This window comes from Coffea eugenioides, chromosome 1 (assembly GCF_003713205.1).
Source record: "Coffea eugenioides isolate CCC68of chromosome 1, Ceug_1.0, whole genome shotgun sequence".
In the NCBI taxonomy this organism is placed as follows: domain Eukaryota; kingdom Viridiplantae; phylum Streptophyta; class Magnoliopsida; order Gentianales; family Rubiaceae; genus Coffea; species Coffea eugenioides.
The window spans coordinates 46,766,911-46,782,707 of record NC_040035.1 but is presented as its reverse complement, the minus strand read 5'-3'; the positions used below and the strand labels follow the sequence as shown (position 1 = coordinate 46,782,707).

Here is a 15,797-nt window from a genome sequence, read left to right as displayed (position 1 = left end):
TACTGCGATAGATTAGGGGATAGCCTACGTTCTGATGCTGCTGGCATTAGTGTTGACATACATCATTCACTAAATAATCTTTGGCGTGCTTCTTCATCAATTATCATCTTTATCACAACCTTCATTCAGAATCACTTATACAAAATCTGAAGGAAGAGGGAAAGCAAATGGAAGAAGCAAATATCCAATTTTCAACCAAATTCAACATTGATTTTTGACGGCACATTAGACAGAAGAGGCAGCATTTATTCAAAAATTTGGACTTGGTTGATGATTTTTATTTTAGTTTTTTTATCCTTTATCATTTTCCAGAGTAGCCAGATTTTTTTTATCGGGTTTTTGGTTTGTATAGTTTCTTCGTAGTTTTCTTTTCTTTTTTTATTTGATTTCTGGGGTTTTTTTTTCCAATTTTTATTTGGTCTTTCAATTTTTTGTTTAAAAAAATATAAAAAAAAAGATGAGTGACTTGCCTTTTTTGTCCCTCAAAAGTTGGTCAAGTGATGTTTTCATGACTGGGTCCGTCAAGAATTTATACGGAAAAGCTAATAGGAACTAAAATTGATCATTTTTTGTTTTTAACAGACTAAAAATGCTCATTTTCGTTCTCAAGAACTAAATTTTCACATCGCTAATATGTAAGAGACGATTTGTGCAATTTTCCCCTTTTTTACATGGATGTCCTCATCCTGGCCCGGGAATACTATACCCACTAACAGGGACCGCGTCAAATCCTGCATCATCATCCGGGTGCGGCCCATTATGAATGGACGGGCCTCTCCTGATGCTCCTGAAGTCCATTTTGACAGTCCTGTTCAATGGGCTCCATAGGGTTTAAACACACTGTGCCTGGGGGAGCTGGGCTCGAGGAAGGCTTTCTTGTTCTCTGTGCGTGCTAAAATGAAAAATTGATTGGGACGCGCCTTGCTCCACTTGTGGTGTTAGAATCTCAGGGCAAGTGATCCAGTCATTAATCATTGTGTATTGTCCCTCCCCTATAAATACTGTCACCAACCTTCATTAATCATTGTGGGGGCGTTTGCAACTTTGCCTACTTGCGAAGTCCGAAATTATGGGATTTGGCAAAGACGATTTAACAGTCGGGAAAAGGAATCTTTATTGACCGCCTCTTACTGTAGTTGATTGGGAATGAACTCTTATGTCCTTAGTAATGTCGCTACCAATTAGGCATGGAATATTTACTACTTTAATTCCTTTTTAGAATGGATTTTGTTTAGGAAGGATTCTAAAAGTAAAAGGAAAAACAATTTCTGTATAAAAGGAGATTAGAGCCTTGGAGGGACGTTGTTTTTGCGATAGCTCTATCCCTCTTTCTTTCTCTCTCGTAATCTTATTTCTTCCGTACTTTTCTCTTGCTACTTTCTTCTCCAGTTGAAGAATAATCAAAACTTTTGATTCTACAATAACTGTGAGATCTAATTTAGTTTTATTGTTTTATGAGTTCATGAGTATTATATATTATTTGTTCATTTTCAAGATTTTTTTTGTATAATTAAATAACTTATCACTATTTGATTGTCAGAATGATCTATTGCCATCTGAAACATCAAATCCGTAATTGTTTGATTGTTTTAGTATTTGTGACAAGTGATGTAATTTAATTGCATTAGGGATTTTCGAATATATGTCACAGGAATATATAATCTAATTTAAATAAACTGAATATGTATATTAGTTAGTTAAAATTGAGTTTTTCTAATTCTTAGCGATGTTAAAGGCTTAAATTCTATGATTGTATTTAGGGTTATCTTTTAATTAGAGAAGTAACTAATGGTTGTATTTTAATTGTCGAGAAAGCAAGGAAAAGCTAGTTGTTTAGAATTTATCAACAATCATAACCAATTCATTCATGAATGTGTGAATTTATCATTGCATCAATGGTCAATTAAAAGAATCAAAGCTGAAATTAATCCTTTGACTAGGAATCTAATTATTGGCATTAAACATAAAGAAAGTGGACATTGCAATTATTAAACAACAAATCTTGTATAGACAACTTCGACAACAATCTAGTATATATAAAGGCAACAGGTATGGGGTCTATATGTGCAAATCCATGAATACATATGGTTCAAACTTTTTCATTACTGCAACAATAGCTGTCAAGTCTCTTAATACTGACTAGAGAGCAAGATTCTGTAACAATGCTTTGATTACCAAAAGTTTCAGCCACCCAAAGAGGCGAGACAACAAGCCATCCGAAATTAGAAGTTGCCTGTGTTTCTTCTGATATTTGCTCAGAAGACCAACCCTAGCACAAAACAACCCGTGTCTACCTGTAAATTGCTAATCATCTACAAATAATCTGGCGCATTATCAACTCCTTGCTGAAGCCGCGAGGACATTCCAACTCTTGTATGCTACTTGTTTATAATCCACATGGGGCAGGAGGTTTAAAGACACCCGCGCACCTTTTTCTTGTAACACTTTCAGTCAGGTGAGTGTTTCCTGAAACCATTTTAGTTCCCAAAATTGTTTGTCCCAAGGGGGACTTCTGAAACACTATTCATTAGGAAGATACATGTAGCACATAAATACATCTCCAGCGTTATCATCTCCACTGAGAGTAATGAGCACGGAAAAATTGGTAATCGGGAAGAGCAACTTGCAACTGCTGAAGCCAATCACCAGCGGCTTGCAGAAGAGAATTCTCTTGCTCACATTCATGAGGTCCACATGGATTCAAAATTGAACCTTTCAACTTATAAGAAGCAAGTCCAAAGACTGGTAAAGAAATTTTTGAAGATGCATCAGCAAATGGATGGACTTTCCTACAACTGGAACCATGAAATTGTGGCTGACTATTACCTGAAGAAATCAAGGGAAGAAAAATAGTTGGTATCAAGAGGCAAGCAGGACAGCACAAAGAGAGAGCTCCAGGAAAACAAAACACACATACACAGAGAGAGAGAGAGAGAATACTTCTAGTGTGTGTTGACAGGTAATGGAAGGTCAGAAAAGATGCATCCAGATCCCGTAATGTTGGACCCATGGGTATTCTATATATTGGGTACCTGCACCAAATTTATTTTATATAGTGAGAGCAAGAGCCAAAACACAACATTGATAAAACAAGCATTATATGTTTCGACAAACAAGAATTTACCATGCTACAGAGATCCAACTAGAGGGGAGTAAATCGCAGCTCCTACACTTTCTCAGTTCTGGAAATTGAGATGCAAGAACTGAAATCTGTGTGAATCAGGAGAAGGGAACAAGAAAAGACCAAAGGTAGAAGTTTTAGGCACAGAAGTGAATGCAATTGACTTTGAAATTCAAGAAGCCAAGTAACCTTATCAACTAATGGTTTACGACGATGCGGCTGCTCTTGTTCCAAATACTCAAACAAGAGTTGTCCAGGTGAATTACAAATTTCAGCATCATCACTTGATGAACTCGTAACAGATTTTTCTCTCAATGAAAGTCGATTTAGTCGTCGGCTATTCAAGTTTGCGAGGAGGTGCTGATTCCGCAATCCTTCAGCTTTGGATCTCTTATCTGCTTCACAGTCGCTGCTGCCACAGCTACTGTTCTCCCTTGATGACTCAGCATCACTCTCCTCACAGGTCCTCCTGCCAAAAAAAAAATGTATGAACAGTCTTTCAATGATGTCTCCTATAAGAGGAGCTAATCATCTATAAAAACAATAAAAGCATCATATATAAAGATACCATTACATGCATCAGGCAAAAAACCAATTGGTACATTTTACGACCAAGATTTGCAGCACAAGGCACAAAACAAGAAAAGCCTCTTGAGGTGGCTTTTTTGTGAAATCAATTGCTCATAAACATGTGCTTCATATATTTATCACATCTTGTAAACATACATAGTTTAGTGCATGATCACTGCTAATTTGTAGGTTGTGGTGGACAGAGAAAACTACACCAGCAAGTATTGACCCATGTTGTTGAAGACGTGCATCCAAGTTGCACTGATAGCACTAGATGCTGAAAGGATTCAAAAAAGACTAGTCTCACAAGTTCAATGTCAACTTTTCTCTTTAAGCGCAATTAGATGACAACAAATGAATCACAAGTTCTCCACATCATTGCATTTAGCAGGAGAAAGCATCAACATTTTCATCAAAATCCATAAAATTTTCCATAAGAGTGAAATAAACTATATCTGTCAGAGGAATTCACGACACAATCAGTTTGAAGAAGTATCTAACAAATAATTACTTTCTAATGGTGTAATTAAAGAGGACGTGACAAGAATTAAAAAAGTTTTCATGGATGTAAGCTACAGTATCTCCATGTAGCATGCATGATTTATGAACATATTAGCACCATCATGCCTGGTGGAACTAGAATCTCAAAATACTGAAGCAGAATATGACAATCTGCTATAATTTACTATGGTAATAGCAGATCCTATATAAGTAGAGGATATAAGTAGAGGAGTGCTGGAAACATAGAAAGCAAGTTTAGTCTGTTTGTAGCCTGTACCATCAACCTGCAAGTGTGAACACAACTTAGGGAGGTAGATAGGAATATTTAACACATTGTAGGGGTAAAGCCTAGTCCTAATCAGGAAACACGGTTTTTCCTGTAAACATAATAAGAAAAATACTTTCTTTCAATTGACTCTTGTGCAAGTTTGTAGTTATTCAAGCACACATATATGTGCGGACAAACAATCTTCATGACATGCTATTCTCCTACTTTGTTACATTTTATCAACATGTATGCAGATTCATACATACACACATCGATACACAAAACATGATCAACCGACAAACAAAAACATGTCATGCCATCGTAACCTTCTTTTTATTTTCCCAGTTTCTAATTCATCAACAACTCAGGTCAACTCAAAAGTGTAATTTAAATAACATAGATTTCAAAAAGTTTCAGAATTATAGGAGATATGTGGAAATTTTTCCAATGGGCATCTGCTATGAGACTAAAAGTATCACAGGATGAAATATGAGCCACATTTAGCACATGGATTTGGTTGTCATCTTAATGTAATGATGCAAGTAACAGGAGTGGGGGAAAAACTATACCCATTAGATACATGTGCAGTTACCGCTTTGATTAGTGCAAGCAAAAACCAAAAGATGTCACAATGTCTTTAATCAGGGACCAACAAATGTAATGCCCACTTGCATAGACTGCCATGACTAGAAAAAACTTCAACCATAAAGTGTCAAATGTAGGAGGCAGAAATTTTTACGTAGATTTTACCCAAAAATTTTGCCTTTACTGTCAAGAACGCTCCGGTAATTCTCAGTGAATTACGGCCAGCCAAATCTATCAATCAACTAAAGTGGACGACGTTGACGAGGAACATAGAAAGAAGATAGAATTATAATCACTAAAATAGTTGCGGATTTTCTTCAAACTGATTCCAACCATTCCTCTTTCCTTACTACTATATATTGTGTTGACAATCCGCGAAATGGTTTTGATGTCCCAAGAGACATATGGAGTTCCCACTTGTCTGCTTTTCACTATGACTCTCTCAAGATAACCAATCAAATATGGTCAAAAACAATGGCCCAAAACAAATCCCTGGGACAAATTTTACCTGGATGTATCTATAAGAATCTGATTGAAGTCGATTATACTAACAAAATATATGTTGTCTGGGCCTCTGACATACTTCAAATCAGTTTACATGAGTGTGAGATGTCAAGAAAAAAATATATCAATTAATTGACTCTCGCAATTAGTTGACTCTCACAATAAGAGCAGCATCAGCCCAATTACAGCTAGATACCAACAAAACATGACGAGATCAACAATGATCAGGTTCCTATAGCATCCTGATTAAGAGTAACAGTAAATCACAGCTGCAACTGCTCTCATACCGAAAACACTAGCAACAGTATTTGGCAGAAAGAAGAAACTAATAAATTATAAGCAAAGATCTAGGCAAAAATAGGAAACTCATAAGCAAATGTATATTAAACTCATCTAATATCTGTTACACAATAGCTTACCTAATGGTTGAACGGGGCTTCAACGGGTCAACATACAATTGTATACCCGACAGGAAGGGCACATAATATTGTTTGACATGGTCTTTCCCGTTCAACAACAATGGCACTCCAACTCCATAGACACTCCACTCATTAAATGATTCCCATAGATCCCCGAGGCAATAGAAAGGATGCAGCTCTGCTTCCTTGGTTCTCCGTACCCTTGCGTATGCCTGTTGGCACAACATTGCCACGAATTAATAATAAGTAAAACAAAAAACTGCAAATGCAATGATGCTTAGTTTCAATTGGAAAAACGGATGGCAGACACCTAAGCAAAGCAAAAGTCACAATTTATGCATTATATGACCCAAATTAAAAACTTTAACCTTTGCACGCTGTTAGCTAACATTACAGATCAATCGAACAATACAAAAAAGAAAAAATGAGATAAAAATTGTAGTTATGCTCAGGATGTGGTCCCTCTAAAACAATCTGAGCATGGAGTTAATACGAATTTTGGGTTATCCTAACTCGTTTGTTTCCAGCTGCATTTTCTGATAAACCAAGTTCTTTTTTTTTCTGGGTTAATTTTTACCTCAGACGAGTGGTGGGCGGTAATGAAAGGGGTAACCGACTCCAAAAACCGATCCAAGTTAGTGACGCTGGGAGCTGGAGGTATTGGAGGCGAAGGGGAGCGAACTGAGGACGGTTTGGACAATGTCGGCAAGGAATCGTCGGAGTCGGTCCGATTCCCGGCGTCCAGAGATGTCGCCGCGGTAGCGGCAGAATCCGACTTAGATGCCCTTTGCAGCTGAGCCAGCTGCTGCTGTCTCTGTAAATGCTGTAGCTGCTGCTGCTGCTGTAAAATCATCTGCTGCTGCTGCTGCTGCTGCTGCCTCATCGCTGGGGGATTATAAAATCTGTCTCCGCCATGGCTCCGCGAAACGGCGAAGCCTCCCGAACCCGACATTGCTGTAAATTGTTATACACGTTATGAATTACGAAAGTATCTGAATAGATTGGAATAATTAGGGTAGTGATCAAAACGATACTGAAATAACAATGGAAATCAAGTGAGAAAATGTCAGTAAATTTTGGAGGTTGGAAATAATTAGGGTTTTGGGGGAGGTTTTGGAGGGGCATTCAACTCTCTGTCTCTTTGAAGGGGGGAAGCCCAAAAGCTAAAGGTACAAGTACACCAGACTGCTTTGCAAATGGCTGCCTTGAGTTGTACTTTGCTTATAGATAGTAGTACAACCTTTTTTATTAAAAAAAAAAAAGGTTTTAACTTTGAATACTCATAGTACAAGTCATTGATGCATTAGACTTAGGCTTCGTTTGGAAGTTGAGAATTTGGACAGAAAAGAAAAAGGAAAGATGAGAAAGTTTATTTCCTTTGTGAGTTTTTAGTAAGAAAGAAAAAAACGGAAATGGGAGGAGCTTTCAGGAGGATGAATAGTAGGTAAAAATTTTCCTCTCAAATTGGATGGAAATGGAGGGAGAGTTTGAGAAAACTTGTGAAATTTTTTAAAAATACCTATTTTATCCTTAAAAAGGTCTTAAACAAATATTTAATATCTTTCATATCTAAAATCATTCCACTAATTCTCAAAACTTCCAAACAACATAACAATCCCTTCTTTTCTCTTCTCTTCTCTCATAACTTAAGTTTTCCCTTCTGCTCTTTTCTATCCTAAACTCCCAAACTAAGCTTTAGGGGGTAACAAAACAAGAGAACGCTTTTAGTAAAAATTGTTGCTACTTTGGATTCATTACAGGCTTCAGCGTCTAAAAATATGATTAGTTGTTCAAATCAGATAAAAAAAATTGATGAAAAGGAAAAAGAAAATGAAAGACAAAAAAAAAAAAAAGTACTAATTGATGAAATATCTCCATCCCAACAAAACGTACCAAGGAAATCCAAAGCTGTTGGTGGTATAATAGCTGGAGGAGTACTTTGTTATAGTAGACAGCAAAAATTTTTTTATGGAATGAGAATTCAGAAGTTGTGTGATGCTTAGTAGCTTAATTTGATATATAATTGGGTAAGGAGGAGTTAATTATCGTGGAGAAGTAGTTTTGCAGTTATGTAGTTTAAGGTATTGTGGTATATTGGCACTTGTGTAATTAAGTTTTAGTGATATACATGCTTATTGATTAATAGTTAATTCAAAAGATAAGATTGGAATCACAAAAAATAACACTAAATTGTTTACACCAAAACAAACTCTTGCTCATGCTTTATTATTGTAGAGGAATAAGAAAAATAAAAACAAGCAAATGAAAAGATTGGAAGTAGATGCAAATGAAGTTTTGAAAATAAATACTAGAAATAGTTGATAATAGTTCTTTTTCTGAGTTCACAATATCACATTTAATTTCTTGAATGTTAATTTTATTATTTAAAAATAGAAATTGAATGGTACTTATGTTATTTTGAGAAATGAGACAAGGACAGCCGTCTAGAAAGATTGACGCCCATGATTTGGCTAAAAAAAATGTAAGATTTAGATCACATCCTGTACATCGATTTTAACATCGTGTGTGGGAGTTACAAAATTTTGTCTTATATTTATAAGTTATTGAAAGTGAGTTACATTGCTGAACAAAATGAGTTATATCATGTGGAAATGAAACAAAACCAAGGCCTGAACTGCGTGTTTTGGTATATTATCACTGTGCATGTGTTTATTACTGTTTATATCACGGGAGCAACTTTTTTGACAACTATTTAGGCTCATGATCTGTTATTTTGAGCTCTATATATTTTTAAAATATTTTTACTTCAATTTTTTTTTATCATATGTTCACAAAATATCGACATATACCTGTTGAATACCTAAATCAACGTCGAGTTCGGATTTACTTTTTCAGACCATAACAGTCCATATCTAGGTCTAGGTTTATCCAAAATTTAATGGATTTGGATCAAAGGGATCCAATCCAAACCCTATCAATTGATATATATATATATATATATATATATATATATTATTTTTTAACCAAGAAAAAAAGCTCTTACAAAGTCCAAAATATGCAATATAAACACACCCTGGATTCCTACATTTGCCCTTCTAAATTTTACCCACAACATGGCAGCTCAAGGCTCCGGAGGTGGGAGTTCATAATAAAAATTGTGTTACAAGTTGTCCTGCAACTTTGAGTCAATGTCTTAGTTGGTCCCTAAGTTTTGAAAGCACCTATTCAGTTCCCAAGGTTTCACGTTCAGTATTAATTGGTCCTTGATTCAAAATCTGTCCTTGTTTTGTCGTACGATAAAATCTGTCCAAATTACTATTAGTTATTGCTGCATCACGTGAATATCGCAAGGGGAATTGATAGAAGGATAAAAAACACAAGTATATATTTTTTTCACGGTCGCAACGATAAAAATTTCATTTCATACGTAAAATATTTATGAGCGAGCAATCTGGACAAATGTCCGATTAGCAATCCCTTGTCCGACAAGGACTTCACAAGCCACACTGGAAAATCATCGATCATGTATCCAGCAAATATCCTGTGCTAAGCCTCTTGCAAACTTCGCTAGTTTGGCTACATTAATATTAAGATCCTCCCTTTTTATATCTTCAAATTCGCAGCTCAGGAATAATACTACTATATCCTGTAATACTGTACCTGAAACTGCATTGTTACCATTCATTCGTGTTCTCCAGTAGCTTTGGTGATGTTCCGCTGCTTTAGTTGCCTCAGCTACCTCCAACTGCAACTCCAACTCCAACTCCAACTCTTTCTGTTCACCGCCTCTTGATCTGGCATTGCCCGTACAGCTTTCCCGCCCAACCAGTTGCTGTAATCCCCAGTTATTATAATATGTCTTTGTTTGGGCATGGACTTGGACAATTCAAAGCCCGGCCATTAGCTCCAATTGACAGGCTTAAACTATGGTGATGATACTTTCAAAAGCAAAATATAAAGAAAAAAAATGTTTAGAGGGCTTGATTGAAACAAATTTAACAAAAAATATATATTTTTTGTTTTCGGATGAACTTGATCGAAACGTTTCAATTCGGAAGATTTTGACCAGAAATGAATGAAAGAAGTACTGGAGTATGAGGTTACTCTAGAGAGTAGAGACCGGTTGGACGGGTCGTATTAGCGTCGTTTTCGTCAGTTTAGTCTTTTTTTAGAGTATAAACTATAAAGCAGGAGGGTCCCATTTGTGGCGGATCGTCCGGCGGAGAGGTATTATTATTATTATTATTATTTTTTTTTTGGTCAAAGTCCGGCGGAGAGTTAATAATGAGTGGTAGAATTTAGCCGAAGGAGAGAGTGAGAGTGAGAGAGTCGTCATTTATCCTCAAGGTCAAGGCTCAATCAAGGAAACCCAGCTACCAACGCAATTCTTTGTGTACAATTCTGTCGTCTGTTCCTCGACGACGGCCGCTATCCAAAAGAGACCCACCCTCCCTCCCTCCCTCCCTCGCATGGACAATCTTGATTCTCGATCTTATCGACGCCTCCACCGCTGACCGCGTAAACTAAACAAAATCATCGTTCTTTCATTTCACTAAATTTCGATTACTTACGACAACAACGCTCGACCAGGGTTACGCATTTAGCTGACTTGCGAAACCCTAGAAATCGATTTTGCTTAATCACCTGGTATTTTGCTCGGGATTAGTGGATTTTTAGATTGTACTGGAGTGTCTTACGCACTGGCCATGCGACGCTGGTTCTCTGCGATCGCCCTCTCGAGAGAGGACTCCTGGATTCGAGCCTCAGTTTTTTATACCATCGCAGCCTCCACCTCTGCACCAGCTGCCACCGTTCTTTACCGAACCTCTGATCGTCGTACAAGATTCCATAATGACCGGCGATACTACTCATCTCTCTAGTTCCAGGGGCCTCCTATGCAACGCTGGCGCTGGTGCTGCCGCTGGTATGCTCTCTTATCTGGATAGCAATTCATGTATTACTACTAGTATGGGTAACTCCGGGGATGTCTTGTATTACATTTTTTTTCTCCCGCCCTTCAAGTCAATCGTTTTAAATTAGTTCCAGAATATAATTTTTCAAGTTTAAAAGGTGTTTTAATGATTTCGTTCTGTTCTTTTAGTCAGTGAAGTTAGCGTTTTAAACTTAAAAGCTCGAAGTTAATGCTAAAAATTGAATAATTGTTGTGCTGCAGGAGTAATTGCAGCTACCTTCGTCTGTCCTTTAGATGTTATTAAAACTAGGTTGCAAGTTCATGGGCTGCCAAAGCTCGCCGGTGCGAATATTAAGGGTTAGTAATTGCGGTTTTCCAGCATTGGCTATGTTCTTTGCTTACCAGCAGATGTTACTAGCTGCCAAATGTTTTCATGAGGAGAAATTGTTTTGTTTCCTTTGAAGGGCCTGAATCTGATGAACTTAGATTCATCTTTGTCAGATTCTTCTGGCTATTCTTGCATAAGATCATTTAGTCCTCCTTTTATTCTTGATAGGCAGCATAATAGTTGGGAGTTTGGAACAGATATTTCAGAAGGAGGGATTACGTGGCATGTATCGAGGGTTGTCACCCACTGTACTGGCACTGCTTCCAAATTGGGCTGTGAGTCATATTTCATCCTTAAGTATCTCTTTATGTTGCCTATTATTTTTATAGTGTTAAGCTAGTCGCATACTTAAATTGTCAGGTTAAATCGTTTGAAACATTTGGGGATGTGATCCCCCCTGGGGGGGGGGGGGGTTATGCATAAATAAGATCAGGTTTCACATGACTCATTTCCCCTTGTGCAGGTATACTTCACAATTTATGAGCAGCTGAAGAGTTTACTGTGCTCTGATGGTTAGTTAATCAACTAATATTTTTTTTAAGTGCATAGCTGGTTTAGACAGTTTGCACGATCAGTATCCATAATTACAAGTTTAAGAGTTCTTTTGTCACATAAAAACTAATATTCTTCCTATGCTGTCCAAGCATATAATGAAGTTAAAAACAGGTGACTGAATCAGTTCTTCCAATTGAGATACTTCACATAGCTTAAATCAGATATGCATCTTACTTCTTGATGTCATGCTGATTCCTTTCTTTGTTAGCATTTGAGCTTGCCCTGACTTGACGGTCATTTATGGTGTGGCCACGACAGGTGTAAATCATCAGCTCTCCATTGGTGCCAATATGTTAGCTGCCACTGGTGCTGGAGCTGCAACAACAATTGCCACAAATCCTCTTTGGGTAGTCAAGACAAGACTTCAAGTATGTCTTTTTGGTGCAGTTTTATGTTATCTAACTGCATTTTACCATGTTTTGCCATGAAATTTTTGTGTTTTGGTAGAGTGCCAGAAAATAAAAGCTAGTTAAAAGTTTGCTGTCTGTGGAAATGAAATGCAACCTCATCCTTATGCTGATCCATAAAAAACAAAAATTAGCGAGTGAATCTAGTCAGTGAACTGTGTAAAAATGTCTTCTTTTTTTTTTTTAAATAGTTAGCTGTTGTTTTACGCAAAAGTGTGTGACATTTGTGAGGGTGTTGTTAATGTTCAATGCTTACAAAATGGAAAATACAGAGGAGCTTGTTGTAAATTTTATCCTACCTCGTTGCTGATAAGTTTCAGGAGAAATATGTGGTGAAAACAGTTTGAGCTGGAATTTCCTATAATTGAAGGTTACTTATAGTTGTTGAGAGATGATTAGATGAGTTGCTGCAATCAGCATGAACCTAAGATTCCTTGTGAAGTTCCTTTCTTTGTGAGAATTAAACACAAACCTGTTTAATTAGTTAGACATATGTGAATAAAAGAAGAGATAATGATATGTGAAAAATATGGTGGTGTAGGTCTTCTAGCTTACAATGCATTGATACATCCTTACTCTAGAACCACTTAGCACTTCTGACTAATATTTCCTAGTTTTCTTGTACCTCCATGGCTTCATCTTGATCTGGTGAACATTCACTTGCGGCTTCTATGATATCTAGTGTTTGGTTAGAAATAAGCAGCAAACTTTTGTTTTGCTGGGTGTTTCTTCTGTAAGTTGAGATGTCATTCAAATCCAGTATTATTCTGCCATTACAACTGTTATAGATATGGGACAATTTATAAGCTAACTTCTTGAAGTCCTGTATGAATTAATAAACACATAACTGACATTCTTTTAAGCGTGTGATCTTGTTTACCCATTGTCACGTGGTTGATGCCAACGAAGTTTGGTATGAGTAACATCTTCAGTTGAACAACATACATTCACCATCAGCAACATTTTAGCTTAAAGGGAAGTTTTTTGCACACTGCAAATCCACATTCTACTTGTAGTCCCATCTACGTTGTGCTCTTCTTTATTGTCACTTCTTTTACTCTTTTTGTCCCTTCTTCTCTCTTTCCTCTCTTTACTGGTCAGCTCCTTTCTTTGTTTGCATATGTTGTATGCTTTTGTGTCCTTTCTGTCCTTTTTTTAATGCTTGATATTTGACAAAATATATGGACTACTCTAGAACCTAGGAGTTATTTATTCATTTATTTTTTAAGTTAATGCTAATGGAGAAGGCATATGCATTGCTTTTTCTATTCGTTACTTTCCTTGAAAATTACGACTGACAAGGCAAATGTTAAATCGTGAGCACTTTTCTCTTCATGCAGACTCAAGGAATGAGAAATGGGGTGATGCCATACAGGGGCACTTTATCTGCCTTGAGGAGAATTGCACATGAAGAGGGAATTCGTGGTGTGTACAGGTACTTAGCAATTGGAATTGGGGCTTTTTTTGTTGGTGAATACCATCTAACAAGTTTCTGATTTTCTAATAATACCAGCGGTCTTGTGCCGGCTTTGGCTGGAATTAGTCATGTTGCCATCCAATTTCCAGCATATGAGAAGATCAAGTTATACCTGGCCAATCGAGGTGATGATTGTCTCTGTGTGTGTGCCTGTTTATTTTTCATCCTGGGTAGTTATGAATGTATCTCCAATTCCAATCCACTCCCTCAGTGCCCTGCCCGAAAAAAGGAAGTGGTTTTGGGCTGAGGGGGCTTATTTGGTGCCGGGGAAAGTGAAAGCACAAAAATGCATCCTGGTTGATAAGCTTTTGTGGTTGCAGAGAACACTACGATGGATAAACTTACTGCACGTGATGTTGCTGTTGCCTCATCAGTTTCTAAAATATTTGCTTCCACATTGACATATCCACATGAGGTATTCAAAAATGCACTTTCCAATAATTTACATTTTCTTCATGGTATCTGATGGCTTAATTTGTTCGTTTGTGAATTCTGTATAGAGCTTCTCTATATGTGTTCATTTTTCTTGGTCTTGTGAAGTTTACATGTATAATCAATCTGTTGGTGATATCTTGTACAAATTCATAGACTGCTTTACAGTGTGCTCTTTTGCCATATCTGGGTGTCTTTGATCTTGCATTTGCACTTTTGGCATGGTGGGTTTTCTAGCTTTAACCACAAACCCCCCCCCCCCCCCCTTCTTTTACCCAATGGAAAAAAATTCCAAAATGTTGACCTAAATTTGGACATCTGATGAAGTTGTAAATGCAAATGAACAACAGTTGATTGACCTCCTTGCCATTCACGTACATTTTCTTCTATGCCATTCATTTTTTGGCTTTGATTATACTTCAGCATTGAGATATATTCTTGAAAAGCCAAAAACAATCATTTCATATCCCCCATGCTGTTAAAGGCCTGACACATTGATTGCCGGGCGTATGAATGTAAAATTATAGGAGTTTTTCCAGGGGACACTGATCTTCTTAAATGGGGTCTACAAGAAAAACCTTTTTGAGTATTGTACTTTATGCCATGTGACAAATGAAAGATGAAGGGGAACTTAAAATTTTCTCGATTCGAAGAACTGCATGATTTATTTAGGTTTAACACTTGACGTGCAGGTTGTACGCTCTAGGCTTCAAGAACAAGGACGCCACTCTGAGAAGCGGTATTCTGGGGTAGTTGACTGCATAAAGAAAGTTTTTCAGCAAGAGGGTGTCCCTGGTTTTTATCGTGGATGTGCAACCAACCTAGTCAGAACTACTCCAGCGGCTGTTATCACATTCACCAGTTTTGAGATGATTCATCGTTTTCTGATTAATAATTTGTTTCCACCCGATCCGCAACGACATCCATTGTGAAGATGAAATTACGTGTGACCTGGGATCAACAGGATTCCTACAGGCAGCTTGACGAGCCAGTGTGCTCATTGTTGGATAATTGGATAACGATCACCTGCAATTGCAGCTTCACTAAGTATTTGCGGTGACCGGCAATTGAGAACATGCATGACTGACAGTGATAATGATGATAAAGCATTTTACTCAAACTTACGGAAATTCTTCTCCTCCTTTTTGGACTTCGTTGATATTTACTCAAGCTTGCCTAATTTATCTATTTTTAATTGGTGGGATGTTAGAAGGGAACGGGACTTTTTCCTAAAGCAAGTGCAACGAGTCTTCTAGCCAGTGCTCTTGAATAAGGGAGCAGTTATCTTGAAATTGAACTAAAACCTGATTGCTAGGCAGGCTCCTCATTGGTCTGGCGGGAAGGTTTATTTGCCATTTCAAGCTTGGTGAGCATTTCAGTAACATACCATGGCTTGACGATTCAAAAATCTATGCTGAATGCTGCGTGATGGATCTGCCAATAGCTATTTGGCATGGGTTAGCCCCTACAGCAGGCCCATATTGCAGACAAACAGTTGACACTGCAATTGGAATGACGCATGCCTAACTGCTTCTTAAAGCTATTAGCCGACACAAAATCTCGCAAATGTTAATCCCACTTCCGAGGCTTTGGTCCCAAATCAAATTTGTAGATCATTTATCTACTGCCTCTCTCAAAATGAGCAAACTTACATATTGTGAGTTTAACAAAATCGCTCTGCCATTGACGCGTGAATC

The 15,797-nt window shown here is 37.4% G+C and overlaps 2 protein-coding genes across 2 annotated transcripts; one reads left to right on the top strand and one right to left on the bottom strand.

The window, feature by feature from the left end:
* Nucleotides 1-1,964: 1,964 nt before the first annotated feature.
* On the bottom strand, nucleotides 1,965-7,126 carry LOC113777543. Its single transcript, XM_027322663.1, has 6 exons — nucleotides 6,546-7,126; nucleotides 5,969-6,180; nucleotides 3,311-3,590; nucleotides 3,125-3,210; nucleotides 2,941-3,032; nucleotides 1,965-2,826 (listed from the first exon to the last, which is right to left on the bottom strand). The coding sequence occupies exons 1-6, from the start codon at nucleotides 6,918-6,920 to the stop codon at nucleotides 2,570-2,572; spliced, it is 1,302 nt and encodes a 433-aa protein (XP_027178464.1). The 5' UTR covers nucleotides 6,921-7,126; the 3' UTR covers nucleotides 1,965-2,569.
* Nucleotides 7,127-10,263: 3,137 nt separating this feature from the next.
* On the top strand, nucleotides 10,264-15,261 carry LOC113780006 (nicotinamide adenine dinucleotide transporter 1, chloroplastic). Its single transcript, XM_027325832.1, has 9 exons — nucleotides 10,264-10,853; nucleotides 11,103-11,198; nucleotides 11,398-11,504; nucleotides 11,693-11,741; nucleotides 12,043-12,152; nucleotides 13,532-13,626; nucleotides 13,705-13,793; nucleotides 13,989-14,083; nucleotides 14,793-15,261. Exons 1-9 carry the CDS (start codon nucleotides 10,781-10,783, stop codon nucleotides 15,030-15,032), a joined length of 954 nt encoding a protein of 317 aa, XP_027181633.1. The 5' UTR covers nucleotides 10,264-10,780; the 3' UTR covers nucleotides 15,033-15,261.
* Nucleotides 15,262-15,797: the final 536 nt, after the last annotated feature.